The 27634-nt window shown below is 50.9% G+C and overlaps 1 protein-coding gene across 2 annotated transcripts; it reads left to right on the top strand.

Annotated features, from left to right (window-relative positions):
* Positions 1-3593: 3593 nt before the first annotated feature.
* Positions 3594-17302, top strand: DUSP4 (dual specificity phosphatase 4). Of its 2 annotated transcripts, XM_060085818.1 has the most exons (5): positions 3594-3688; positions 4676-5176; positions 14340-14485; positions 15435-15654; positions 16328-17302. In XM_060085818.1, the coding sequence occupies exons 2-5, from the start codon at positions 4738-4740 to the stop codon at positions 16711-16713; spliced, it is 1191 nt and encodes a 396-aa protein (XP_059941801.1). In that variant the 5' UTR covers positions 3594-3688; positions 4676-4737; the 3' UTR covers positions 16714-17302. The 2 variants fall into 2 exon arrangements, with proteins under 2 accessions (XP_059941801.1, XP_059941800.1); XM_060085817.1 differs by lacking the exon at positions 3594-3688 and having other exon boundaries at positions 4314-5176.
* The last annotated feature ends 10332 nt before the right edge of the window (positions 17303-27634 follow it).

Genomic DNA, 27634 nt, shown 5'->3' with positions numbered 1-27634 from the left:
TTTAACATGTTTGTTGAATATATGAATATGAAAATATTCACAGCTAGAATGACACCCCCCCCCCAAAAAAAAAACTGAGCTGATTTTTATCTCCTATTTGGAGTATTTGTTTCCTAATTTTGATTTTAAAAACTTGAAGTTTTGTCAAGAGGCTTAGGACATTAGCACTAGACTAAACATAAAGCTACGAACTGGGCTCTCCATAAGCAAAAGAGGGACAGAAAGGAAGCAGAGACTGTTCTGCACACATTGTGGCATTTCAGTGTGCCTAGCTTTGAGGAGGGAGGGCTGGTGGCTGTTTCAGGCTGGCAGAGAGCTCTCTTGCTTAGAATCACACAGGGCTGGAAATGAACTAGATCCGACAGATGAAGGTGAAGAAACAGACCCAGGGAGATTGTCTTGCCCGGGATCACTAAGCTAGATGCTGGCATAGCCTAGACTGAATCGTTTTCAAAATAAAGTACTGAATGAAGCAACATATTAAACCTTTCTGCAGAGTCCCTGGATTAGAAACCCAGCACTCTAAATCATCAGGAAATACTACAGTATCGTGGATAGAAAAATAAATGGAGGCTATGGAACAAATCTATGACAAAGTCAGGACTAAAAAAACCTTCAGGTTATGTTTCTGAGGTTGTTTGGTGATGTTCATTCTCACTATTGAAGACTTCCCGTTGCTTTTGAGTCCTGACTTGATGAGCAGCCGTGGGCAGGGCTCATTTCCAACTATACCCGTTGCCCAAAACACACAGTATATACAGACTTCTTACCTTGAGGGGCATGAGAGAGCCTCTCAGTTCTTTTGAGCATTCCCACTATAGGGGGAAGCTCCCTAATCAGCTGATCTAAGAAACCTAGCCAACAGCTCCATGCAAAAAGGACCATTCTTGTTCCAGTTGAGAGTAATAAGCAAGGCACCCTCTCTACTCAGGAAAGAGGAATCCACAGAACCTTTTTTTCCATCACCACCTAGATTAATTCATTAATAATTTTTCAGACAAGTTTTATTCAGGCACTTGGGAACAGGGCAGTGAGTCAGAGGTTGGCATCAAAACCAGAATAGAAGCCATAGTCCTCTCTGGGGATCCTTACTCTGGGCTTTAAATTCCCAGATCACACAACTTCCTAGTTGGAAATAAGTGTTCTTAAACAAGAACAAGGGTTTTGCCAGGCCTGACAGTGACTAATAAGGTCTGTCTGAGGACTGTCTGATGAAAGAGAAGCTGGATTTACATGTCACAGTGAATGTTTAAAGTAGGTTTCGTGCTGAATATAAATAAAATCTCTCTCCTTGGGCAATCCCATCTCAACTCCTCCAACTCCTTAATTAAATTAACTTTGAAATGACATTCAATGTTTTCCTTCTAAATGCCTTTGTTTTCTCCAAGATCTACTTATTGACAAGCTGTTTCACGAGGTTCCTGTGTAAACTGATTAAGGTTCCCCCCCCCACCCCCGCATACTCAATGGAGACAAGTTTTATCACCTCTATAGCCGGTATCGGGTAGCCCTCACATTGTATTCATTTAACTGTGTAGCAAATGGCCCCCATACTTACAATACCAAAAATTAAAATTAAAACAATTATCTAGGGTGCTTATAGAGGACCCGGATAAATACGAAATTTAAAGCTCGTTGGCTGAAATTCACACAACTGAAAGCTAATTCCTAACTTGAAGGGGGAGGACTTTTTCCCCCAGTCTTCTTCAAAAATGAGGCATTCGCGTTCGTAACGCAAGCGGCTCTCGGCTCAACTACGTGAAGTGGGAGCTCCGGCTCCCCTCCAGAGAGCGGGAGCGCAGGCGCGGGCGCGCACACGTGGACACACGCTCACACGCGCCCGCCCACGCCCCCTTCCTTGTGCCTTGCCTGCGGGATTTACGGGCTTCGACCGCGGATTACTGTCAGGTGCAGAAAGCAAGTCTTTGTTCGGTGGGCATTTTCCTCCCCACCCCCCGGATTTGACTGTTAGTTACGGGCCACGTGAGCGCCGAGAGTGGGTCAGGCGGGCGAGGAGGCGCCCCCCGCGCTGGGGAGACAAAGGCTAGCAGAGCCCGGCGGGTGCGGCAGGGGGACGTCTCCCAGCTCCTGCGACACGTGCGCAGTTGGCCCGGACCTGCCTCTGACTGAGAGGCTCTTCCGCGAGATGTCCAGTTCAAGCCCTTGGAAAGGCAACGGCGTTTTCCTGGAAGCGGGCCTGGCTGCCCAAGAGCGGCCCGGGAAAGCCGGGGACGGTCGGGGCGTGGGAACCCCTTGGGAAGGGCACGCTCCTGGTGTACCAGGGAGAGTGAGTCCTTATACGGAGCCTCACGGCCACCTCAGCACGTGAGAAACCGGACAGAGGCCCCCTTTGCCCTTGGAGGGCGTACAGACCCCTTCCCAGCGGAGAAGCCAAGCAGCGAGCCTTTGACCGCTGACCGCCCCTCCGCAGTGCCCCGCGGCCTCGGTCTGTCCGCAGTGGTGGCCTCCTCCATGCCCGGGACTAGAGTGAGCACGCGCCTCGTGTGCAAAATGTCAGGGGGAGCCCGAAAGTCAGTGGTCAAAATAAATATCCTAATGTAGTGCCTTAAACAAAGTTAGTGCCCCCCCGAAAAGAACCCACGATGAACAAAGTAGTAAATTTTAAATAGAGACGGGATCTGTGCATTGCAGAGCCATTTTGGAGCCCGAGGTATAAAGGAGCATCTCCACGGGTGAGCGGCGCTCCTCGCGGCGCACTCAGCTTGGGCCGGGGGTCCGGGAGCGCGGGCGCAGCGGGAGGGGAGCGCGGGTCGTAGGTTTCGGAAGTGGAGGTCGCCGCCGAGGCCGGGCTGGGGAGTGGAGGGGTGGCCCTGGAGGCCGGAGGTGACATCTCCGGAGAGCCGCTCCGCGGGGAACAAAGGCGGAAAGGAAGGCCGACTCAAGGGAGGGAGCGACCCCGCGGGTTCAGCGGCCCTTGCTGCCTCTGCAGACCCAGAGTGGAAGACTCGACCCCGCTGCCACCAAGGCCCGGAGCGAGTCCTGTAATTCCCCGCTCGCTGGTTAATTCTCACTAACAAGACTTGGCAAGATGGGCGAATACTTTTTGGCTTCTGTCGTGACCCCACCGCGGCGCGCACACACCCCCTGCCAAAACCGGCCTCTGGGAAACGAAATGCATAAGTAAAAACGGGGGCGGGAAAAATGCGAATTGACATGGAAAAAGCAAGGCAAAGAAACCTGAATCGGCCCTGGAGCGTATTAAATCCTTCACGCGTCAATTTCCCTGGGTCTAGCTTCGCACCAAATGTGGACCCTAATTGTCATTTTCTGAGAAAACAATTCACACGAGTACAAGATGGGTTGAGGACTTTTCCAAAAGCCGAAAACGTCGGGGTTTTTTTTTTCCCGCATCAGGGTTAAATAAACATCTTTAGGAAGCGTGGAAGGGAGTGGCACTCCCGCCTTCCTTCTTGGGAACAACATTCCGGATTCAATTAATGCCTCCCTCCGGGTCGTAAAGCAGCAGACTCCACACCTCACTCCTATTAACTGGGCTTTGGGGCGGGAGGGTTTTCTCTTTCATCGTCTGGGTTGGGGTTTGCCCACGTTCCTCGGGAAGCTATAAAGCTGATTTAACGGTTTAAGATGAAAATCGATCAGGCTAAGGCAGAAGCTCATGGCTGAGGAATCGCAAGAGAAAAAACGGCTGGCGGGCCGAACGCACTCCGTAAGCCTGGGGCGAGGAGGGCCGGGCCGGCTGGGCTGCGGTGCAGGGTTCCCCAGTCCACTTGGGTACGTGGGGGACACCTGCGAGGCTGGTAAGGGGGAAGAAGCACGGAGGTGAAGAGGGATGAAACCTCGAAACCAAGCCCAGGCCTCCGCTAGGCCGGCTTCTCGGCTGGCGACTTTGTTTTCCGCCCGTCGCCGCCGCCACCACCGCGGCGGGGTGCGATGGCTGCACGGCGACTCGGGTCGGGCTGGACGCGGGCCGCGGAGGCCGGGGAGAGGCGCCGCCAAGCTCCATTCACGAAGTCCGGGCGCTGCGGCTCGCCCGCGGGTCGGAGGCCTCCTCCCTCATTCTCTAGGTCTTGATTTTATGAATGGGCCTGGTGGCGAGAGCCGCGCGCCCTGTTTACTCCGCTCTTTGTGACGTCGCGTCCCCGTGACTGGGCGCGAGCGGCCGGTACTCCATTCACGCGCCCGGGCGGGCGGAGGGGGTGGGACCGGCGGGGCGAGGGGAGTCGCGAGGGGGCGGGGAGCGAGCGCGGGGGGCGGAGCAGGGCTCGCGACCTAGAATGGAAAGAGGCGGGGCCTCGCGAGGTAGTAATGAATCTGCCCCCTCCCGGGGGAGAGCAGAGGAGCATTAATAAATCTATAAGCCGAGGAGAGGAAACTCTGGCTGGGGCAGACCGCGGAGCTCCGGCAGTTCGTGGGGAACGGCGGCCGGAGCAGCACAACGGGCAAAATAGAATAGAGGCGACAACGGAAAGAAGCCCTTGGTCCTCTCCCGTAAACACACTCCCCTCCACCGCCACCTCCCCCTTGGCACTGTGCTGCCTGGCGCCCGAGGCCGATCGGACTGCTATGTAACTGCGAGGCTGCGGGAGGAAGGGGACCGGGGAGAAGAGGTTCAGCCGTGGGAGCCTCTAAGGGCCAAGTTTGCGGCCACTTCTGCCCGCGCCCTCCCTTAGCCCCCGCTCGCCCCTTCCTGCAGCCCCGCTGGCCCGGGCGTCCTTCGCCTCCTCGCGTGCCCAGCAGCCGCGGTTCCTGGCGACCATGGTGACGGTGGAGGAGCTGCGGGAGATGGACTGCAGCGTGCTCAAAAGGCTGATGAACCGGGACGAGAACGGTGGCGGCGCGGGCGGCAGCGGCAGCGGCAGCCACGGCGCCCTGGGGCTGCTGAGCGGCGGCAAGTGCCTGCTGCTGGACTGCCGACCGTTCCTGGCGCACAGCGCCGGCTACATCCGAGGCTCAGTCAACGTGCGCTGCAACACCATCGTGCGGCGGCGGGCCAAGGGCTCGGTGAGCCTGGAGCAGATCCTGCCCGCGGAGGAGGAGGTCCGCGCCCGCCTGCGCTCCGGCCTCTACTCAGCCGTCATCGTCTACGACGAGCGCAGCCCGCGCGCTGAGAGCCTCCGCGAGGACAGCACCGTGTCACTGGTGGTGCAGGCGCTGCGACGCAACGCAGAGCGCACCGACATCTGCCTGCTCAAAGGTAAACGCCGGCGCCGGGCGCGAGCTGGAGGGTCGATGCGGCGGGGCTCCGCGGCCTGAGCCTTAGTGGGCAGGAGAAGTGGTGCCTGGAGGGACTCGTGGCTGCGGGATCCCCCCCGCGCACTCCTTTGTGCGTACTGGTGTGTGCGCGTGATGTGCAAGGATTCTGTGTGTTTGTGTGCAAGCGCGAGCTCCTGAGGTCCTCAGAGACGGCGAGGGCTCCGTCACCTGAAATTCCGGACCCTTGGCGATTCTGCGATTGTTTACAGCCACTAACGGTCTGGCCTTGCGGGCGAAGCGACTCAGCTGCGTTGCCCACCTTCGAGTCCAGGGAAGTGCTCCCAAGTGCCACGGTGCGGAAGGTGGGGGAGAGGTTAGGCCTGTTGGTTTGGCGTGTCCGGGCCCCGCCCTGAGTCCGACCCAGAGACCCCGAGACATGGGGCAGGGGGTGAAGGAGGGTGAGCGCGGGGATGGGATGGGCCCTGCGGGTCCGGCTGGAAACCAGGCTTCATAAACGCAAAAATGAAGATCGGCTTGCGGGCCTGATGTGGAGTGATCTGTTCTCTCCTCCCCTGCTGCCCAACTCCGAGCTCCACCTGGAGGGTCGCCAACCCCTCCTGCCTCGGGCTATCCCCAGGCTCCGGAGCGGGAGGCGGGAGGTCCGAGTATTTGGGGAACGCAAGGCGGGACGGGGCCTCAAACTGCGACAAGTGCGACCTTTTGTTCAGACTCGAGTCTCAGATGGCGGCGCGCGCTTAAGTGCGAAACTCTTGGGGAGGGGAGGTCTTGTCAAATGTGCAAGTCGGAAACTCCGAAAGGGCCGAGGGCTACACAAGTACCTGGAGGGACGGGGGCGCCGACTGCACCTGCCGGGCGTGTCGGGCGGCGGGGAGCTGGCGGGTTGCTTGGGGCCCCTGCCGCGCAGCGCCCCTTCCTCCCGCGCCGCATTCCGCGAGTTCCTTCGCCCGCGGTGGGTCTTGGCCTCCGAAGCCTAGAGGCGTTTCGGACCCGGGCCATCAAAGAGCCGCCCCTTTCGCTGTCGGCGCCCCTGGCCCCCCTCCCTCCTGCCCTGCCCTCTCCAGACCCGCTCACCGGAGAGGAAGGGAGATGGGGCGGGAGGCGCGGCGGAAACCTCTCCCCGCCGCCCCTGCCAAAAAGCACAACACTGCCCAGTGCCAGCGGGCCAGGCTTGCCCCCGTGAACAGCGGGGGACTTTGTTCTCGGCAGTTGTTTCCTGGCCATTTGACCTGTCAGCTGCTGGGGAAATGCTGCTGTTGACCTTTGGTTGAACTACTAAGGCGATTTTGCTGATTTTTCTTTCTCTACGAGGGCGGCCCTTGGCACCTCAGATTGAACCAAACGCTCCTCCCTTCTCCTCCCAGCGCTTTAAGAGAAAGTGCCAGGAAGGGCCTTGCACCGGAAGGCCCGCTAAGCCCGGCGACCTGGGCGCAGGGGGCCCGGGGCCCCCGCCTGCCCTGGCGCCGAGCTGTGCCGGGAGCCACGCGGCCCCAGACCGGGTAGAGCGCCGGGCTGGGGTCCGGGCTGTTGATGCACGCCTCCTGCACTCCTTCGCATGGTGCCGGCGTGCCCGCGCTCGTGGGGACGAGGAGAGAAATGTCTCTGGGACCAAAGTCCCTTCGAGTGGCAGGGGCTGGCCGGGGTGTTCTCCGTGCCGCGCTGACTTCGATCGCTCCTGATTTGGAGCCCGATCGCGCGCCTGCCTGCGCGGCCCCTGAACCCAGGACCCTTGTCGAGGTAGGGCAGGCGCACGTGGGGTCTGGGTTCGTTCTGTTTTGTTTTTCTTCCTGGAAGAAATCCGGAGAGGACCGCCCTAGGGTTTCCGGGCGCGCAGACACTTAGGCCCCGCTCCCGCGGAGAGAGACAGATTTTTAAGGCTTCCGCCTGGGGCTCGCGGCACCTCCCTGGTTCCCCCGAATCCCGCCGGGAGAGCCCGGAGCCAGACCTGTACCGAGAGCCGCCCTGCGGACCGGCCGCCCGGCGCAAGGCAGATGCTAATGTGAAGGCTGCGTTGGACGGGCAGCCTGTGGGTAAAACGACAGTCCCCTGGCGGTTGGCGAGGTGCCTGGCCCACGGAAAAGGCGTGTTTTAAAGGCTGTTTCCTCCCGAGGCCTGCACTGCCTCCTGTTGTCTGCCCTGGTGCGGGCAGGGAGGACCGCCCGCTGCCTCTCCAAGTCCGCATCCTCTGAGCCGGAAAGTGTCTAGGCCTGGACCGAACTTCTCTCTCTCTGGGAACAGGCCCCCCGGGAGGAGCCAGGAGAGGTTCAGCTGGGTTTTTCTAAGCAAAGGGAGCCTGCCTTTGGAAGCAGCCGCCTAAAATTCACAGAGTTTGGGCGCGGGGGGCCTCCTTCCAGCTTGTTCTGCAGTGGTGGTGGAACATCTTTGAGGTTAACTGGGTCCTATTCTATTCAACTTGGCTTATTTTCATTTATGTGCTAAGCAGAGGCGGTCTCCACACAGGTCCTCTTTCTTCTCCTTGCCTTCTACTGAAAAGGCATCCCTAGTGAGGGCAGAGGGAAATGGGCGTGGTCTGCTCCCCCAGCGCTGCGGGAACGTGCCTCAGGGGGAGGACAGCCATACCTCCTGCACTCCCATCCCTTGGAGAAGTGGAACGGCAGGAAATGTAGGCTCATGGGCGTGGGGAGCTGGGGACGGGGAACTAAAGGGAAACAGGGGGAGACAAGTCCCTTAGATTATCTTTAGTAAATGCCTTAATTGATTAGGGGTTGGGTCATTTTTTTTCCCACCGGAGTTGTTCCTTTATTTTGCAGCCAATGGGCCTTCCTGGGCATCTCATTTCATGTGCAGTGGTGGGTGTGGAATAAAAGTGGTCAGACATTAAGCCAGTGGAAGACTGATTGTTGGTGTCTGCCGTCCTGGAGGGAGAGGAAAAACAGCTGGGCATTTTCAGAAGTTCTATTACCCTTCCTGGCCACAGGCTATCTAATTCTACCAATTAATTGCATTTTTAAAGGCTGATTTTCCTATTTCTGCCACTTTGGAGGGCAGAAAGTTGGTTACTCATTGCAGGCAGTTAATAACTAATACCGCAGGCAAGAATTCACAGTTTAGAGTAAACTTCACTTACTATCAATGAAATACTATCTGGCCTTTACATTCCTAATATTACCCAAGGTTTGCTAAAAGCAGTAACCCAAATCACTACATTTTCTGCTCTTTTGGCTAGTAAAAGCTTCCCATTGGGATAAAGGGTTTTTTTAAGCTCATTTTATTTGAAATCCTGTAAGACATTTTTCGGGACAGTTTAGAAAGTTTAGCTTTTTAGATTTTATTACAGTACACGTCTCCTTTGAAATCCCCTTCTCGCTCCTCATAGATCCTTGGAATAGGGTTTTAGACAACCACTCCCACCCCATCTGCCCGGGGTCAGTAGAGAAAGATAAAAAGAGCATTTTCTTACCCTAACAGAAGTCTTCCTTTACCTCCCACAGTCTCCAAATAAATCAGTCTGTTATGCCGAAGATGTCAGGTATAAAAACATTATCTTACTTTTCCTTCTATCTAAAATTCATCTCAGCCCATGACCTTTGTCCATTCTTATTCAAGTTCTGATTTAAAAGCTGTCCTGGAGCTGTTTTGAGAAACTGGGAAGATCAACTAAATACTCCAGCTTCTCCTTCCAGGTTGGAAGTCACCTACCCAGTAGTCCCCAGGCCTGATCATACAGCCCTGGCATTATGCTTCCTGTGAAAACAGCCACTAAGGCTCGTAATGAATGCTATGGGTGGGGTTCGGGTGACTGTCATCTGTCTTTTCTTTCTCTGTGTCCATTTGCCCTGCCCATCCCCGTTTCCAGGAGGTCAGTGGCATCAAACAGCAGAGTCCTGGGGGATGCTGAGGTTGAACACCTCTTTCACCCAAAGGCAAAAGGACTGGCTTTTCTCCTTGCAAACAGGACACAATGCCCATGACAGCCAAGAATTGTTAGAATTACCAAAAAAAAAAAAGAGTAGGCCTTAAAGGTAATTCCTAACCCCTAGTCGAAGGCCTTAAAGAATTGTAAGGAATGAAGCAAACTCACTACTCTTTGCATCATTTGAACTGGATGTTTCCAACCAACAAAAGCAACTAAAGACAGGGTGTAGGTGTAAATTGAGAGTGACAACCTGATTGTCTGTAAGCCTATCACAGCTCCCTTGGGCTTGTCCTGGATGCTTACAGGAAAGGTAGGCTGTCCCCACCAAGGTGGGCTGCACAGAGAACTCAGAGAGGAGAAAGGGTGGCCTTTTTAAAGAGCCAAGAAATTCCTTGAAAAAATCAGAACATCTGAAACCAGATAGCTGGTTTCCTTGCTGGGAGGTAGTTCCCATCTAACAAAGAGGAAGTTTGAGAGGAAGAAATGTAGACTCTCAGCGGAAGGCGGCTTGCTGAACAGAGCAGACAGCACAGAAGGACTCTGGGAGGGGCTGCAAACAAGGCCCTGGCTGAGTGTGGCATCAGGTGTCAGCCCAGCTGGCCCAGGACCGAGGTCTTGACACCGAGCCCCAAGATGAGAAGCCCATTTAGCTAAACTGGAAATGCTGCTCAGCATTTAGAGGGGCGCTTCCTAGGTCAACACCCACATCAAGGGAAGTTCTCAAAGCCAAAGGACCTTCGAATGTCCCCAGACTTGCCTGCTGGGCAACATTTGCCTCGTATTGATAAGCTGTCCCAAGAGAGCGAGGCCATGAGCCCTGTCTGTGAATGGGTGATATTCTGAGCGTGGAGAGGGTCACGGGGAAAAACTGGCAGCCACATTAAGATCCGTGACCATCGTCACCACCAAGAGACAGTCTTTCCCATCACAGACCCCATTAAGAGTCCTATTATGGTGAGACGACCAGCACTACGCCAGCCTGCCCTTTCCCAAGGACTTTCTCACACATTCACTCCCACCCCTGCATGAGCAGGAGGCCAGCCAGTTTTCAAAGCTAAAGTTTCTGTGTGAGAAGATGAAAAGAACACAGAATGGAACTGTAGATGTAGTTATTCCTCAGGGGAATCAAGTGGAAAATTATAGTCCTTTTTCCCCCGCGCCCCCCAAGACTCTCAAATTTTAAAATGAAGTTGAGAAAACTAGAGCTTTAAGACTAGAAGGTATATTGTTAAATAAGAACATGAGAAAAACAGGTCAAAATTAGTCAGCATGTCTGTTACAGAATTACATGCAATAGGACGTAGGAGAAAACCAGGTGGGAATTCATTGGCGTTTGTGCTGTGAAAATGTGTTCAGAAGATGGAAATGTAGGTCTTGAGGCACCTGCTGTCAGTTTGTAGTTTGCAAATAAGTAGTTTGTGGACATTCAGGATCACAGAACGTTGGAACTTAGAGATGATATCGTCTGGAATCCTTACATTTTGAGGGTGGAAAACAGGACTTAGAGGGAATGTGTTAGCTGGGCTTCCACAGTTGGAGCTGGGACGCGTCCACACCTGTCTGCTTTGCCCACCCTGCACATCTGCAGGGGTCACGGGATAGAGCGCTCCCCTCCGGGTCTACAGTGGCAATAAGCTTTCCCTCTCATGAGTTTTGGATAAAACTTGGAGATCTAAATCTAGCTCTTACTGAAAGGGCCGAGGCTCTGCTACCTGCACAGATGTGGGCTGGGGAGGGAGGTACGGAGGAGAGAGGGCTGGGAACAGTCTTCTTCAATCCCACCCACCCTAAGAAATTCAGTTTCATTTCTGCCACGACCCAGTATAGGGCTACTCTATATACTTCAAGATGATTTGAAATGTTTTTTTAAGTGAAAGGATCCGTGTGCTTATTACGTAATTTGAGCTCTTAAAATACATTTTTTTCCCAAGAGATGTAAGACGTGAGTGGTACCCTCCAGTAGCTCATCACCTGGCCAGGTGTCTGTAGCCCCACACTGACGGGGCTAATGCCACACTCGGGCTGGAGTAAAGGCGGTGTGTGGGGGAAGAAGAGCCAGCCAGCAAGTGCCTTTAGCTGAAGTCCCTGTGACGGGGACCGTCACTCTGAAAGCACAGTGCCGTGAAATTACACGCTCTGTAAATGCAGTGCATTCAAGTAGCTTCTATTCTATTTCATTAAATAGAAAAACGCTGGTCACGGCTCCTCCATGACTACCTCGAAAAGCACCAGAAAGAAGCAGTTTGGTGAAGTGTCAGCAGCACTCTGTTCACATCCCTTCTGTTTCTGCGTGAAAACTCTTTCTTCGCGTGATGAAACCAGCAGGCAAGCCCCCTAGAGAAGGCCCACCGGGGAGGTAGCAGTGGGGAGCAGCAGGGTGGGCTCCTGACGGCCAGGTTCAAAGTGGCTTTCAGGCCCCTTCTGTGGGCTGAATGCCGGTCCCGCCCTTACCTGGGGGCTGCCCCGCACCTCCGTTTCCTCTTCTGTAAAACTGGGGCTTGTCACGCCTTCCTCTAGGGCTACTGGTTGGATACCTGTGTGGGAGGAGCCTGACACATAATGAACACTTCCCTTTAAGAGGGTCTGTCATTTTTATGAACACGCATGGGATGCCTGGAGGTGGCTTCCTGGCGTGTGGCCCCGTGGGGTGTGGACTGAATGGCCCCTGACCTGCACTCCTGTGTCTGCACTGCCTCGCCTGGGAGCTCCAGGCCCACCAGGGCACGTCCAGCTCATCCGAGGGCCTGGCCTCAGTGCAGCACCTCGGCCCCAGAAGGGGATCCTTTGGTGACGCTCCTTGTGACTACCAGCCACAGACCGCCCCCAAAGCTAGCAACGGCTCAGGAGGGAAAACCTTTCCACTGTTGCCACCGAGGGACGCAGCCCTCACCTTGTTCCTGTCCCTTGAACAAATCTGCTTCTGCACTTAGTTCCTTTCTGCCTGTTCTCTGAAACCCCCCCGAGGGAACAGACTTTTCAGTAACCGTGTTTTTCCACTTTGTTGTAATGGTGCCTTTTCCTGACTGCTGTCTCTCTGTCCTGTTACGGGCAGCCTGGGGGTGACGACAGACAGCCCCCCTCAGGCCGGGTCTGGCCTCTGGGCCGCCTGCACCCTCCCCTGCACACCACACCCCCAGGGTCAGCCGCAGGCTCGGAGCCCTCCGAGGGTTCTGCCGGGCCCTCCCTGTCCCGGATTGATTGCTGGTTGACCCTGGGAGGTAGCAGGTGTCCCTGACTGGGCAGGGCACTCGGGGCTCAGGAAGTGCCCAGTACCTGTTCTTCTGCTGTCTTAACTAGCAGCTCTCAAGATGCCTACTGGAAAAAATAAGTAAAGCCCAGGAGGAGAAGGCTGTCCAGGGTCTGAGAAGTTGCCAGTAAAGCTGAAGTCACCTGTAGGTCCCTCAGGGCTGCTCTTCCTCTGTGACCTTGGAGCCAGGCCCTGGCCCTCCTGTGACTGTTGGCCTGCCTGTCTAGGTGATGAGCTTTTGGAGGGCACCACTCATGCCTTGCATCTCTTTGAAAAAAATGTATTTTACTGGCTCAAAGTATGTAATAAAGACACGGATCATCTTACTTAAAACATTTCAAATCCTGTAGAAGTCTCTAGAATAACAAGTGATGGCTTTTCATATAGATGATCAACCTCCGTTGGTCGAGTGACCCATTTCTCCTCCCGCTTTCTCCAAAGGGCAGCATCTCCCGAAGTTTCCCATCCCAGGGGGCCATCCCAGGGACTTCAGCTAAAGGCACTTTGCTGGCTTTTCTTCCCGCACACACCGCATTCGGGGCAGTGGTGCTTACAGCTTTACAGGGAAAGGGGACAGATGGGGGTGATAACGGGGGCGGGGGAGGCCGCTCCTGTGACGAGAAGTCCACGGAGGCCACCAGCACATCGGAAGTGGGCAGTACTGGCCCCTCTAGCAGGTTTTCCCTCCAGGGAGGCTGGTCATTATGACTCAGCAGGAGCCGGGGCCTGGGACCAGAGGAATATCCACTTAGAGCCTGCGGGAGGGAGTGGGGGAAACAGGAGGCCTCCAATCAGAGAGGAAAAAATGTCTGCCCTGTTTCTGGAAGCCTTAGTGATGTGGCGAACGTAATTTTCTTTCCTCTCCAAAGCGGAAGTTTCTAGGGTTGGGATTCAGGGCAAGTAATTGACTAACCGTCACATGTTGGAAAATTGCTTTGCACAGTGGTGATCGGGAACAGTGGCACCCACCCCATCACTTAGTCATAAAGACGTAACGGGCTAGCTGCCTACGTGACCATCAGTTGAGTGGTTGTTCCAGAACCCGCAGACCCTACTGAATTCATTTAGAATCCATCTTTGGTCCAACAGAAACTGCAAAAATAAAAATACAAGCAGGGCCAAGCCTTGACAATAGATGGTAAGTGTCCCGCAAAGGGAAGTCCCAGAGATCACAAGAAAATCAGAGCTACGGGCTGAAAGTCTCTCTTCTTGGTGTGTTTCACTGCCCGCATCTCTGCCCACGTCTGCCCAGCTGGCCCTTTCCTGAATGGCACTAACACTTTTCCAGAGAAGTTGGCCGTTTATCTTTTACTTAAACGGCCTCCCTTCCCCAGAAGACGACCCCACAGAGAACCATTCCAGGGCTTAGCAACTCTCAGGTCAGGAAATCCTCCCTTGCCCCAAACCTGTATGTAGCAAGAGGGATTTATTTAGATTTAAGCCCATTTGCTCTCATTTTGGCCCCATGTCCATGGAACCAGCTGTTCATGGGGCCGTGCGATTGGCATCTGTTCTGTTGCTGAGATCCAGAAGGGCTGGTGCCAGGGTAATAGTTTTTTATTCTCTCCCACATTGGAGAACCTCTCTAAAAGAAGGGCTGGAGTTGGGGGACGACAGACATTTTTGTAGGGCCCAGGGGCCAGCTGAAGGATGCCTTAGTGCTCATGGAAACCCCCAGTGGCTATTCCCTCTTTCTTTGTTATCACTGTAAAGAAATTATCCCTTCTTCATCTCCCCTGCACACCCTCCTTTGTGCATCTGCATCCCAATCCGAAGTCTTGTCCCTAAAGCTTTCATCCCGGCTTTCAGGATGCAGTCTTGGACGAATGTAGTCTCCGCATCTCAGGGAAAAACGTCTCCATAGCCATTATCTCTGGGCCCACAGCGCCACCCAGTGTCAAATGTAGGTACAACCAGCCCCAGCTTCCCAACAGCTCTCCTCCATCAGGTAGGATTCAAGTTCTTTGTGGTTTCCTGCTGGCTCAGTGACCCCATTAACCTGAATATCTTTCTCCTTTACAGGTGGCTATGAGAGGTTTTCCTCCGAGTACCCGGAATTCTGTTCCAAAACCAAGGCCCTGGCAGCCATCCCACCTGCTGTGCCGCCAAGCACGGCCGAGTCCTTGGACCTGGGCTGCAGCTCCTGCGGCACCCCACTGCACGACCAGGTGTGAAGAGGACTGCTTGTCAAAGGCTTTGGACGCAGTGCCTCGCTTTGGGGAGAATGTGTTGAGTATCGGGGTGTGATGTTAGGTGGAGTCCACTGTTCCTTGGAAGTCCTCCCCTTGCCTCTCTTATTACCCTCACCTAAGAAAAGAATATAAACGCATACGTCCCCGACTTAGCCTCTAGAGTTATGTGCACACAAGCAAGGAAGGAGGCCAGAAGCATGTGGGCTGCTCTGTAGGAAGCCAAAACCCCAGCCCCGATTCAAAACAGTTCGGCTGTCCGCCCCCCCATACAAGTTAATTGTAAATGCTAAATGGACATAAATGATCACCCAACCCTTCTCCCAAGAAAACCAGCTTATGCCACTACATTTCTTACAAGCCCACCTCTGCCAGCCCTTTCCTTTAGATGGAAATGGAGTGGATTTATGGGGTCCAGCAACCCTGCTCCCCAAATCCGAGATCACTTGTGTTGATCTGACTCAGAAAAGTGTCATTAGTGAAGCCAGCGTTACCTCATTTTGCCAGGATGCCTCCTCTTGTGTGTGAGGTTGACATGGCGTCTGCTTTCCATCTGCCAAGAGAAGGCGCATCCAACCAAATAAGTGCCTAAGCCGCGTAGCTCAGTGGTAGCGGGTGTAAGCTCTTCACGTCACAAACAGTGGGGCACGGCCAGCTTCATTTGTCATGGGGGAAGTGGTCTGCCTGAACCAGCGGGTGGGGCCCCGAGCAGAGCAGAAAGGCCAGAGCCCATCCCGGGGCCCGAGCGGCACACGGGAAACCTGGAGGGGCCGGGTCCACGGGCAGTGTCCCCAGGGCCCGTGAAAACCCACCTGAGACTGGCTTCCCTCTCCCCGCCCCACATGTCCCAGCCCCCTGCCCAGTTGCCTTTCACTTAACGACGTTTGCCCGTGGTGGGGGGGCGCTTTGTTTTCCCTTTCTGGTGCAGGGGGGTCCTGTGGAGATCCTTCCCTTCCTCTACCTCGGCAGCGCCTATCACGCAGCCCGGCGAGACATGCTGGACGCCCTGGGGATCACAGCCTTGTTGAATGTCTCCTCTGACTGCCCGAACCACTTTGAAGGACACTATCAGTACAAGTGCATCCCGGTGGAGGACAACCACAAGGCCGACATCAGCTCCTGGTTCATGGAGGCCATCGAGTACATCGGTAGGCTGGCTCTGGCCAGGGAGCTGGGTCCTCCCAGGCCAGGGTGCTGGGCCCAAGTCTGGCGGAGGGAGGATGGGAGGGAAGAGGGAACCACGTGGTACTGGTGTGTGGAAGGAGGGACTTAGGAAGGGCCATATCCGGGGTGGGGGGCTGCCTGTTTCCCCTCTTCGTCAATAGGAAGGCTTGCCCGTGGGGTGTTGTGCAGGCCCTGGATAGGATGACGGGCTTAGGCAAACAGCAGGTGCTGTTAGCTTACAGAGCCAAGTACCTTTTTCTTGGACGTCCCCAGGTGCCCAGTGGATGACTCTGGGGATGGGGAGGGAGACAAAGGGAGGACTGGGTCATTGTTTTTGTTCCCGCAAATGAAAACCCTGCCGTGTGTGCCGGGATTGCACCAGCTTCGGCTGGCGTATTTGCTAAGCGTAGTACCTTTGTTTGCTTAATTCTCCGAAATACCCTAGCGGGGGTGGAACTCTAGAGGCGCCCCCCCCGTGGGTTTCCCCCCTGCGCGGCCTCAGCCTGGGAGGCGCTGTTCCTTCAGGGGTTCAGCCGCAGGGCCCCCTCTTCTCCAGTGCCCCCCCGCACCCTCGTCCCGGCTGAGGCCGCCTGCAGCCGCCTTCCGGGAAGGATGGGGACCTGGGCGCCGCTAACGGCGCGCCGCTCTCTGCCCCAGATGCGGTGAAGGACTGCCGCGGGCGCGTGCTGGTGCACTGCCAGGCCGGCATCTCGCGCTCGGCCACCATCTGCCTGGCCTACCTGATGATGAAGAAGCGCGTGAGGCTCGAGGAGGCCTTCGAGTTCGTGAAGCAGCGGCGGAGCATCATCTCGCCCAACTTCAGCTTCATGGGGCAGCTGCTGCAGTTCGAGTCGCAGGTGCTGGCCACGTCCTGCGCGGTGGAGGCCGCCAGCCCGTCGGGGCCGCTGCGCGAGCGGGGCAAGGCCACTCCCACCCCTACGTCGCAGTTCGTCTTCAGCTTCCCGGTCTCCGTCGGGGGGCACCCGGCGCCCAGCAGCCTGCCCTATCTGCACAGCCCCATCACCACCTCCCCCAGCTGTTAGAGCCTCTCGGATCCTCCCTCCCCTACACCCTTCCGCTCTCAGCCCGGGGTTGGGTGGCGCCCTGTGCGGGCAGCAAGCAGGTCGGGACTGGCCCGCAGGGGGCGACAGAGCTCCTTCCATCCATCTCTCTTTGGCCAAGCGGGGGGCCAGCTAGAATGGCAATACGGACTTCGAATACATATTTAACGCAAACAAACACAACACTCCAACTTAGAGCAATAATGTCTTCCTCAGCAGGCAGGGAAGACCTGGGTTTTGGTTTGTGCGTCAGTTTTACTTTTCAGATAGGAATTTCTTACCTCATTTTTTTCAGCAGTAAGGCTTGAAGTTAGGAAACCCACAGATCCTGGCAAATGTGCCCACCCAGTTTTATTGAGGGGGAGGGGAAGGGAGGGAGGGGAGGGAAAGGGACAAGATAAAAACAAGTTTGCCAGAAGTGCCTGGTTCTGTGTGCTTGGTCCTTTTGTTGTTGTAGTTACAGGATTTTTTTTTTTTTAAAGAAATCTTTTAGGACATGGTTTTCCTTTCTAAGTCACCACCAACAGGTGAATAATTATGCTTAATAATAAATAAAAGTATTTATTAAGAATTTCCTCAGAGTATGTAAGTACAAAGAGTCTAGTGATGGTGAATTTAGAATATATTTATGTTAATGTGGATCAGCAGAGCACAATAGCATGCAGACGTCAAAGCAGTTAGGAAGTAAGTGGTGTGTACAAGTTAGCATGATGATCAGCTTGCGTTTGTTACCGCTGAGAAGGGGGCAGGGTGGGGTGGGAGGAGGAAGAAAGGAAGGGACTACTTTTTCATTCCAGCCTCCCTCGGTATCCGCCAGGGATTGGTTCAAGCACCCCTTCCCTCCATCGCGGATACCCAAATCCGTGGACGCGTAAATCCGCTGATTCTTGCATCCGCGGATACTGCATCCGCGCATACTGCATCCGCGAATACAGAGCGTGAAGCGCACTTGGTTCTTGGGCACATGGGCCACTGAAGCGATTTGAAACCACAACAATACAGCCGTTTCTGGTGATCAATAACTCACTTTGGCGGTGGAAGCATTTTTCTCATAGACCTGCCTGAGAACTTGTATATCATCTGTGATACATGCCATATCATATAAGGTGCTCCTAAAAAAAAATTGGGCGCAATTCAGTGTTTCCTGCAGTGAATCATTTGGCAGGGCCATTGGGGAACCCAGCTAAGAGAGAGAGACCCGACATGGATCCTTTTGGAAGTGGAAGCACCATCTCTTTTCTCTTTTGCATCAATCAGAGTTTTTAATTTTAGGGAGTTTTTAATTTTAGGGGGGTTGCTTGGAATGAAGGACACCAACAAATTCTTGCGTTCTTAAAATTCGAGGGGTCGGTGAATATTTTTAAAGTGAATAGGTGAATAAAAAGAAGGGAGCGGACACCCCATTTCAGGTCCCGTGGAAGTCTAGGACAGCAAGAGAGAGTGAGTGAGGAGTCAGGCAGACCCTGCAGGGGAGCTGGCTGCTCGGCTTCTGTGACAGGCGTCCAGGGCATTGGAGTGCCATCTTAGAGTCCTTTCTTGGGATACTGCCATTTTCAGGGCCCTTTCCAGATGGAGGAATGGCTTTTGGAGAAAGGAGGAGGTGGGTTGGGCTTGGGGGGAGGGAGAACGGAACAAACCACGTGTTATTTAATTTGTAGTATCGTGGAACAGTGTTGTTACCCAGTGCCAGGGTAGAGGTAATTCCAAACTTGTCTAGAAGCGAGAGCATGCTTTTTGGTTTTGTTTTTTGGGTTCTTTTTAGCCCTCTGAGGATCTAAGTGATGCACATTCTTGCTCACCCATAAATAACTTCAAGCCTCAAGGTTGGAATAGTGTTGGAATGCTCCTTCTTAGCCCCACATCCCAGAGAGGACCAGGTTCCTTACATTTCCTTCCATAAACATGAACCTGTGTTGGCATCATTGGTCCTGCCTTTCCCAAGCCCTGTCTGAAAAAGTGTGGGTTCCCACAAGCACATAGGCCCACAGGAGGGACTGCTTGAGAGAGGAGGAAAAGTAGCTTTTTACAGAATGAGTGTACATTGACCAAAACTTGTGTATCCTGCTTTCCCAGACTGGATCCCAACCACACGGTCGGAGCCCAGGACCCGCCCCAGACAGGTCTTTTCCCTGCTTTCCAATTCAAGTCTTCTGTCACAGCGTCAAACCACTATTTATAAAGCCATTTTCTTTGTACTCAATAGCAGCCCCCAAACTCTTAGAAATCAAATAGGAAATTGGCTTGATTGGAAACAGGGATTTGGGTCACTATTCCCCCATCAGAAGCCTCTTTGATGACTTGGAATAGCTGTAATGAAGACAGCACTGCAGGGTCTGTCCAAATGGCCAGTGGGTTTCAACAGGTGTCTCTCCCATGGAGTGATTTCTGGTGACGCGAAATATGTGTCATGGCTGGAAAGCATTGCCACTTACACCGAAGACCAACTGTGCTGTTGACAAAGGCAGTAGGCACTCTGGATCTTCCGTAGAGACTGGAGAATGCTGCCGGTTCGCTCCCGGCATCTCTGTATGACCCAAGTGTGTTTGTGGAGCTTCCCCCGAGCAGTATTCGGCTGAAGCCGCCTGTGAGCCAGTGGCCGGGAGCTCCCAGCCTCAGTCGTGGCCTCCTGAGACCATTTTCCTCAGGTACCCATCCTAGCCCGATTCCAGAGTTACCCAAAAGGTTGGGAAGCCATGAGAAAAAATGTAGAATCCGTGGGAAGATGGGCAGAGGGAGGTGGGACGGGTGATTCAAATGTGAGGGGAAGGGGCTGTGAGGTTGGAGGGGCCGCCAAGCCTTTAGTTGGTTAAGTGGTGGTTCGCCCTGGCTGCCCGTCAGCCTCAGCTGGGGACCTTTGAAACCCTGCTAGCAGGCGATCCCAGACCAAGTACAGCAGGATTTCTGGAGGAGGGACCCAGGCATCAGTAGGTTTCAAAGCTCCCCAAGTGCTTTCCGTGTGTAACCAAGTTTGGGAAGCTACTTTCTGGATGGCAAGGTGCTCTTGGAGGCTGGGTCTTGATAACACAGAGCTGGCTTGTCTGGCAGAAACCACAGCCAGGGGTTTGTCACTAGTTCAGCGTGGACTCATGGCCAGTCCCCTCAGCTCCACTGAGGGACAAGATGGTTTCTGTCAGGAGCTCAGTGGCCACATGACCTCCTGAACGAGGCGCCCTTTCAGGCCCCTCGAAAGCCAGCTGATCTGCGGAGCGTTGTTAGGAAACCGAATACAGTGTCTGGATGTTGATGTTCTTCCCTCAAAGTTTCCCTGTCTATCGAGAGGGCTGGAGAGTGCCACCTCTTTGAAGAGGACCCTGCCTTTCCTTAGAGTTTATGAGTCATAGGAGAAAGAGGCTTCTTCAAGACAGCAATGCAATACTTGTAACTTCTGTAAATAGCCCCATCTTTCAGAGTGATGTCATTTCTACATTTGATATGCTTGTATTTCTGTAGGATGTATATAGTCTAGGGGATTTTTTGTTTGGTTTTGTTTTTTAGAAAAGTCAAACATGTCAGTTTTTATTTATTGCTTGAAAAAAAGATCATTTGAAGAAAAATAAATACATTTTCAACCACCTCTGGCTTGGTTTATCCTTTCCTGAAAAACTGCGCTGATATCATGACTTGGAAGATCTGGGTCATTTGATAATCTTGTGCACTGCATACCATCTCCCGTGGAGACAGGCTGGTCAGCTCTGTGAGCTCCCTAAACACCACTCAAGGAAGGTGACAGGAGAAGGCGGATAGGAATCTCAAGAACCTGATTTCTCTAGTCAGAGAGACAGGACGAAGTGAAGGATAAGAGACAGATGTCCTTCATCTGAGAGTCTCCTTTGTGCCAAGCACAGGATGGAGTGATAAGGATGGTTCCCAGGTGGGAGAAGTCAATCTTAAATAGTCTAAAGCACAAGTGACTAGGGCTATAACCAAGGAGTTACCCCACCCTTCCCCATCAATAACGAGGGGGTCCAGCCTGGCTCACAGAATCTTAGGAAATTTTACGGACCTCATGTTCCCTCATATTCTGTAGCATGGAAATAGCAATATGCTTCCAGACAGAAGAAATAAACGGATGAAGATGATATGTCAGTGGTTCCCCAATGCTGATCTGGGCATTGCTTCTATCAGATTCCACTGGTACAGATTTCCCAAATTGTAAACCAAAATCATGTTAGTAAACATGTCTGTCCACTGTGTTGTTGTTATTTCACATTATTTTAGAAGCACTGGCCAATGCAATTAGCAAGGGAAAGAAATGAGGTACACAGTTTGGAAAGTGTGAGGCCAAATTATCTGCGGATGATATGTATCTGAAAAACACCAGGGAATCAACTGAAAAACTATCAGAAGTGAGAGAATTCAGCTAGTAGTTGATTGCAAAATTAACATGAAAAAATCAATAGCTTTCCTATATGAAAATATCAATTAAAAATAAAATAGAAGTAGTAGATCCCATTTACAATATCAGCTTAAAGATAAACTGCCTACAGTAAATTTTACCAGAGATAGACAAGACCTAGCTGATGGACATGGTAAAGCGCTACCAAGGGACATAGAAGAACATCTGAAAAAAGCTGAAAGACATACTGCGTTCTTGGATGAAAAGACTCCTTATTGAAAAGATTTTATTTCTCCATAAATTAACCTATGCATTTAATATCATCTCAATCAAAACACCAACAGGATTTGGGAGGAACATGGCAAAATGATCCTGATTTCACCTGAAGAAACAAATATGCAGGAAAATTAAAAGAGTCACAAGGTTGGGGGGTAAGATTTATATCCTTTTGTATGGGCATCTATCACTATTGTGATAAAAATAGTTTTAAATTTTTTATAGGAGATTATTTTAAAAATAGAGATCCTTGGGCTCATCTAAGACATTGAGTCAGAGACTGCACAAACTCCCACCAAGAGATTCTGACTTACAGCTGGTTTCAGGACTGCCTGATACAGGCTTGACCTCTAGCGTCTCCCTTCCCTTCAATCCCCTGCCGTTATAACAACCCGCAGCCCATAATTATTCTGATCACATCACTATTACTGTAGCAACTTACCCAAGAACACAGTTGTGTAAACCAACAACCATTTTCCTTTGCTCAGGAATTTGGAGATTAGAAAGCTGGGAAAGGCTCTGCTGGGTGGTTCTCACTGGGGTCTCTCCTGCGGCCACTGTTGGCTGGGCTGCTGTCATCTGGGGGTTCGGCCAGGCTGGCCATCCAAACGGCTCATTCACATGACTGGCAGTTGATCTGGCTGTCGACTCACAGACTCACACTTCAGTTGTGACTGTCGCTTTGAGCGCCTACATGCACCCTCTCCAGTCGAGCAGTCAGAGTCCATACAAGACGGATGAGAACTCCAGCGAGAGTATTCCAGCCAGCAAGGTGGATGCTCCACCCCCTTCTAGGGTCTGGTTTCAGAAGTCAGAGAGCATCACTTCCTCTCGACTGTATCAGTTGTAGCAGTTTCAAGCCTGCTCAGGTTCAAGGGGAGGCGAGCCAGACCCTGCCTCTGGATGGAAGGAATGTCAAAAATTCATCGTAGTGGGCTTCCCTGGTGGCGCAGTGGTTGAGAGTCTGCCTGCTGATGCAGGGGCACGGGTTTGTGCCCCGGTCCGGGAAGATCCCACATGCCGCGGAGCGGCTGGGCCCGTGAGCCATGGCCGCTGAGCCTGCGCGTCCGGAGCCTGTGCTCCTCAATGGGAGAGGCCACAGCAGTGAGAGGCCCGCGTACCGAAAAAAAAAAAAATTCATCGTAGCCATTTTTCAAACCACCACACCAATAAACAGAGAGTTACCTAGGAAACCTGAAAATGCACATTTCACCCCTAATCCAGAGACATTGGTCATCCAAGATCTCGTCCAAAGACCAAAACACAGCTTTTAACCACTATGCATACTATCTGCTTATGCTATATTGGCCCCATGTGATCCAGAAAGCATCACAAGATAAACCTAACCTTAGGTAAAAAAATGCTGGAAAGTAGAAAGCTGAAAAAGCACATTCTGAGGAGGAAATAAAGGCAGGAACTTTTGAAGTCACCACCGATTTCAGCTCCTGCGCCTCTCCCCATTAGTGCTTACATCAAGTTTGTTCAAGTTCACCTGAGGTGTCTTTCCTGCTGCACAGTGAGTGGCACAGGGACCAACTGAGCGCACAATATGAACAGTTAGAGAGAATTGTTCTGGATCCTCCACGACCAGTGGGCAGAGCTACTGAAACCCTGTGTCTGGCGGCCAGGCTGGGACAGGCGGACAAAGGTCTTACCCAGGATCTCTGGGTAAGACAGACGCATCCCCACAAGCCTCTGCTAAGATTCTTTTCCCTGGATGTCTGGAGGCACATAGAGCTACAGGGCTGGGGAGGTTTAGACTGGGATTTTCCTCCAAGGATGTTAGAAGCAAGTAACATCCGTCATGTGGGCACACATCTGCTACCTCCCAACAGTGGGTCTTAGATAAGAGCTGAGTTTGACAAGCCAGCTTTTAGACCTTCTCACCCCATGAATACAAAAGAGCTCTGTCTACAGAGCAAGCCCCACACTAAGTTAGCTTCCCAGCTGCAGGTGAAGAGGGGAAGGTGCGGACTTCATACGTAGCAGAAGAAAGAATAAGATGAATGTGCTCATCTTGAGGTGTGAGGACCTTACCCAATGGGGAAAATGTCGTCCAGTGGGTGTCCTGAGTTCTGACCAGTTGGATGGGCCTCTTCTCTTCCTGGAAGAGAGAGGCTGGATGGACAAGTTAAAAACAAGGCGAAAGGGACAGTTTCTCCAACATGTACTTTTCTTTCGAGAAAAGTCATCTCTTACCCTAGAGATCGCGGATTTCATGACTTGTTCCGTAAAGATTTGGTCCAGCCCAAGGACCCAGGGGTCGAAGAAGTGTACACTTCATTGTGCAGGAATTAGCAAAGGACCCATAGGAGTTCCAGGGAGCTCACTGCTGACAGCACAGACAGAAGAAGAGGGAGCCCTGACGATCTTCTGGAAATGGTGCTGAAGTCTCTCGTGAAAGCAGGGAATCTATTCTTAACCAGAGCAGTAGCTGAGGAAACTGGCTCCCCACTAGTTGCCATGGGGAAGTTCAGTGGAAAAGCTCCGGAACTTAACCTTGGAGTTCCAGGCATCTCCATCGTAGTGTTCCCAAGCTGACTCTGCATTACCACTTTGGGTGGTTGTACAGCTCTTAAATTTAGTAAATTTACTAAACAAACAAACAAACAAAACCTGACTTTTACACTTAAAATGGGTAAATTATACACCAATAAATTTGTTTAATGATAAATACATGAAAATACACGAATATGAATACATATGTTCACCGTCCCAAACTTCAAAGAACACAAATACATAAAAGGAAAAATGGAAGTTCCTCTGTCTCTATATCCCTGCCCTACACCCCACTTTCTTTTACTTTCAGTAACCAGAATGAGCCATCTGGTGCAATTACCTCAAGACTTTTATTTATGCATTTTATAAATTTATGTGTTTGACAGTGCTGGGGAGCAAAGTTTGCCACCCCTAAATGCCTTTTTGCCATGCAGATTATTTCGAATTGGAAGTAATCAAGGAACAAAAGACTCAGGAAGAAACTCTGAGCTTCCCCTAAAGAATGCAGATAGAGGACCTGTTCCAGGAAGGAAGCATCACCATAGATAACCTAGTAGACAAGGAGGGACCCAGCAAAGTCTGCTCGTTAAAATTCCTGGATCCCATTGTCTCTGCAGGCCCAGCAAACATTTATTTACCAAACATTTGCTTTGCCATCTCCATATAAATTGCCTTCCTCCCTTCTGAAGTCCCAAATCAGTACCCCCAACATCCTCTTTTATCTTTAGCTGAAGATGGTCTTTAAGGTGAGGGTTTCAGCCATTTTGGTGAGTTACTCAGTTTTCCTGGGTCTCTCCCATGGATATGTGTCATTCAACTTTTGTGTGATTTTCTCCTGTTAATCTATCTCATGTTAATTTAATTCTTAGACCAGCCAGAATAACGTAGAAGAGGAGAGGAAAAGTTCTTCCTCCCTGATAATAGGATAATATTTGAGATGTTAGCTAAGTCAATTATTTTAAATGTTTCAAAGACATTCAAAAAGAATGTACAGTCTCTGCTTTTGGGTACAAAGTTCAAATTAGTTAAATATGATATTCAACTCCCTGATATTTTCATTTTTATTTTGTCAGTTTCTTAGAAGAATGAATTAAAAATACGAGGAGGATTTGATAAAATCAGAATCATAGTGGAAGATTTTAACAGTTTGTGTTTTCTGTGTTCCGATGTTGCCTTGCATGCATGAAGTCGTGCTTGATACGGCTTCTTGTGGCTTGTAGGTGATGTTTCTTGGTTTCCAGGTGATGCTCCATCCTACTTTGTCTGGAATCAATAATACCATGTCTGCATTCATTTGGTTACCGCTTGTCTGGTATGTCTGTATATGTCTCCTTTTTATTTTAAGTAACAGTTGGGGATTTATCTTTCAATCATAGAGAACACCTGACCATTAAGTAATAGAAATATGACTGTAGATTTATAGGTTGAATTCTGTAATTAGGCTGAATATCGATTCTGGATATTTGTTTACAACAATGTAACCGCATTTAAAATATAATCCGGGGCTTCCCTGGTGGCGCAGTGGTTGAGAGCCCGCCTGCCGATGCAGGGGACACGGGTTCGTGCCCCGGTCCGGGAAGATCCCACATGCCACGGAGCGGCTGGGCCTGTGAGCCATGGCCGCTGAGCCTGCGCGTCCAGAGCCTGTGCTCCGCAACGGGAGAGGCCACAACAGCGCGAGGCCCACATACCGCAAAATAAATAAATAAATAAATAAAATAAAATAAAATATAATCCATGGCTTTGAGGAGATCCAGCAAGAGAAGCAAAGAGGCATTTCCCCAATCCTCTTCATCTCCGTCTCCCAATGGAAAAGATTCTCTTCCAACATTCTGAGCAAATGGGGAAAAGTAGCAGAAGCACTAGCAGAATTGCACATTTACAGTCCTGCCATCATCATCACAACTTTTTTCATTTCTAAGATGATTGCTCCTGCTTTTCAGTTTCCAAACAGATTAAAGCAATTCACTTGGAAATCAAACTCTAAATTTAGAGGAGAGGCCTTGAATTACTGAGCCACATGATTAAAAATATATATTATTCTTGTTTCAATTTCTTCCCTTCCCACAGTAAAATAGCTTTATCGAAAAAGTCAAACACAATCTAAATATTAGAAAGCAAAAAATCTTCTGAAGTCCTGTATCTCTGATACAATCACCCTCAACGTTCCATGACCATCTTTCTATATATATGTGGGTGCATGTATAGATACATACATACATACGTACATATATACATACACATGCTTTCATGTTCTATACTTCCTTGTGGCTTGCAGGTGATGTTTCTTTCTTTGTTCTATGTTCTAGATAGAAAGACATAAAAAATATATGCACACATACACACACAGAGTTATTTCTTTCAAAAATGTCAGCCATATTGTTAAAAAATACTTTCTTTTTACTTAGCTCCCTCCCTCCGTCCACCAGATTCTGCGGACAACCACTGTTAACGATCACGTGTCCTTCCTTATCTTTCCACGCTCATAGAGTTGTATACAATATAATGTATTGTATTATATGGTATAAAGCACATATACCATGTATCTACATGTATAACTACATATAGGGATTTTATCTGGTATTGTTTGCTTTATAAAAACAAGATCCTACAATACACAGTTTTCTGCATCTTGCTTCCTTCAATGTATTGTGGAAATCCCCTCAAGTCAAATGATAAATGATTTGACTCACTCCTAATTTCTTTATGAAGCTAATTTATTCACATAGATCAAACGTTTTAAAAATACAGACATGTATATGATAAAACGTCTCCTTCTCAACTATCTCTCCTCAACACCCAGGTTACCCGTGTTTACCAGTGTTACCAGATTTTGACATACTCACCCAGAAGATATTCTGGGCGAATTATTTATGAGTAAGCACATGAAGGTATAGTGTGTTTATATTTATGTAACTTCTCCCCCACCCACTGCTTTTTTACCCAAACACTCACCACCACTTTGTTATAAAAATTCCTGAGTTTTGTCAATCTGAGAGGTAACTTGTGTTAACTTATTATTTTAACTTACATTTCTTTTATTATGAGATTGCACAATTTTTACATATTCAAGAACCATTTGTATTTTTTCTAGGAACCGTGTGTTCATAACTTTTACCTGATTTGTTTGTTTTATCTTACAGATTTTCAGGAACTCTTTCTCTATGAAAGAGATTAGCCCCCTTGTCTATAGTCTGAATTGCAAATATTTCCCCCAGTTTGTCATTTGTCTTTTGACTATTGCTTATAACAGTTTAAAACATATATATCTTTTTGAGTCCCTGTTTTCAATTCTTTTTGTAAACACTCTCCTGTCTTATTTTAAAGAATATTTAGATAGAGAACACAGCTGCTCACCTTGTAGCTTGGTCCCCAGTGCCAAGCAAGGGAACATCAGTTCTATTTCATTGTCATACACTGAGTGAGTGCCTGGGAGAAGACTTGTCTGGCTAACTGTTCTCTTTTCTTCACGCTTCTCCAGGGTCTGAACTTTGGAGCACTTGTCTACAAAACCGGGTTCTGAGCTCAAAGTGGAGGAAACATAGAGAATATTTGCTTTTTCCCTCTGCCCTACCCAGTTATATATTTATTTATTCTTTCTTTATTTATTTTTGGCTGCATTGGGTCTTCGTTGCAGTGCACGGGCTTCTCACTGCAGTAGCTTCTCTTGTTGCGGAGCACGGGCTCTAGGCACGTGGGCTCAGTAGTTGTGGCACGTGGGCTCAGTAGTTGTGGCTTGCAGGCTCCAGAGCGCAGGCTCAGTAGTTGTGGCGCATGGGCTTAGTTGCTCCG

This window comes from Mesoplodon densirostris, chromosome 20 (genome assembly GCF_025265405.1).
Source record: "Mesoplodon densirostris isolate mMesDen1 chromosome 20, mMesDen1 primary haplotype, whole genome shotgun sequence".
Lineage (NCBI taxonomy): Eukaryota > Metazoa > Chordata > Mammalia > Artiodactyla > Ziphiidae > Mesoplodon > Mesoplodon densirostris.
The sequence above is the reverse complement of the archived record's forward strand: the minus strand, read 5'-3'. Positions and strand labels throughout refer to the sequence as shown.

What these genes read in the sequence shown, in the direction of transcription:
- DUSP4 (XM_060085818.1), top strand. Translation starts at nt 4,738, where the DNA reads ATGGTGACGGTGGAGGAGCTGCGGGAGATGGACTGCAGCGTGCTCAAA. An exon ending in CGACATCTGCCTGCTCAAAG is followed by an intron (nt 5,177 to 14,339) that starts GTAAACGCCGGC and finishes TCTCCTTTACAG; the next exon opens with GTGGCTATGAGAGGTTTTCC. An exon ending in GGAGGCCATCGAGTACATCG is followed by an intron (nt 15,655 to 16,327) that starts GTAGGCTGGCTC and finishes TCTCTGCCCCAG; the next exon opens with ATGCGGTGAAGGACTGCCGC.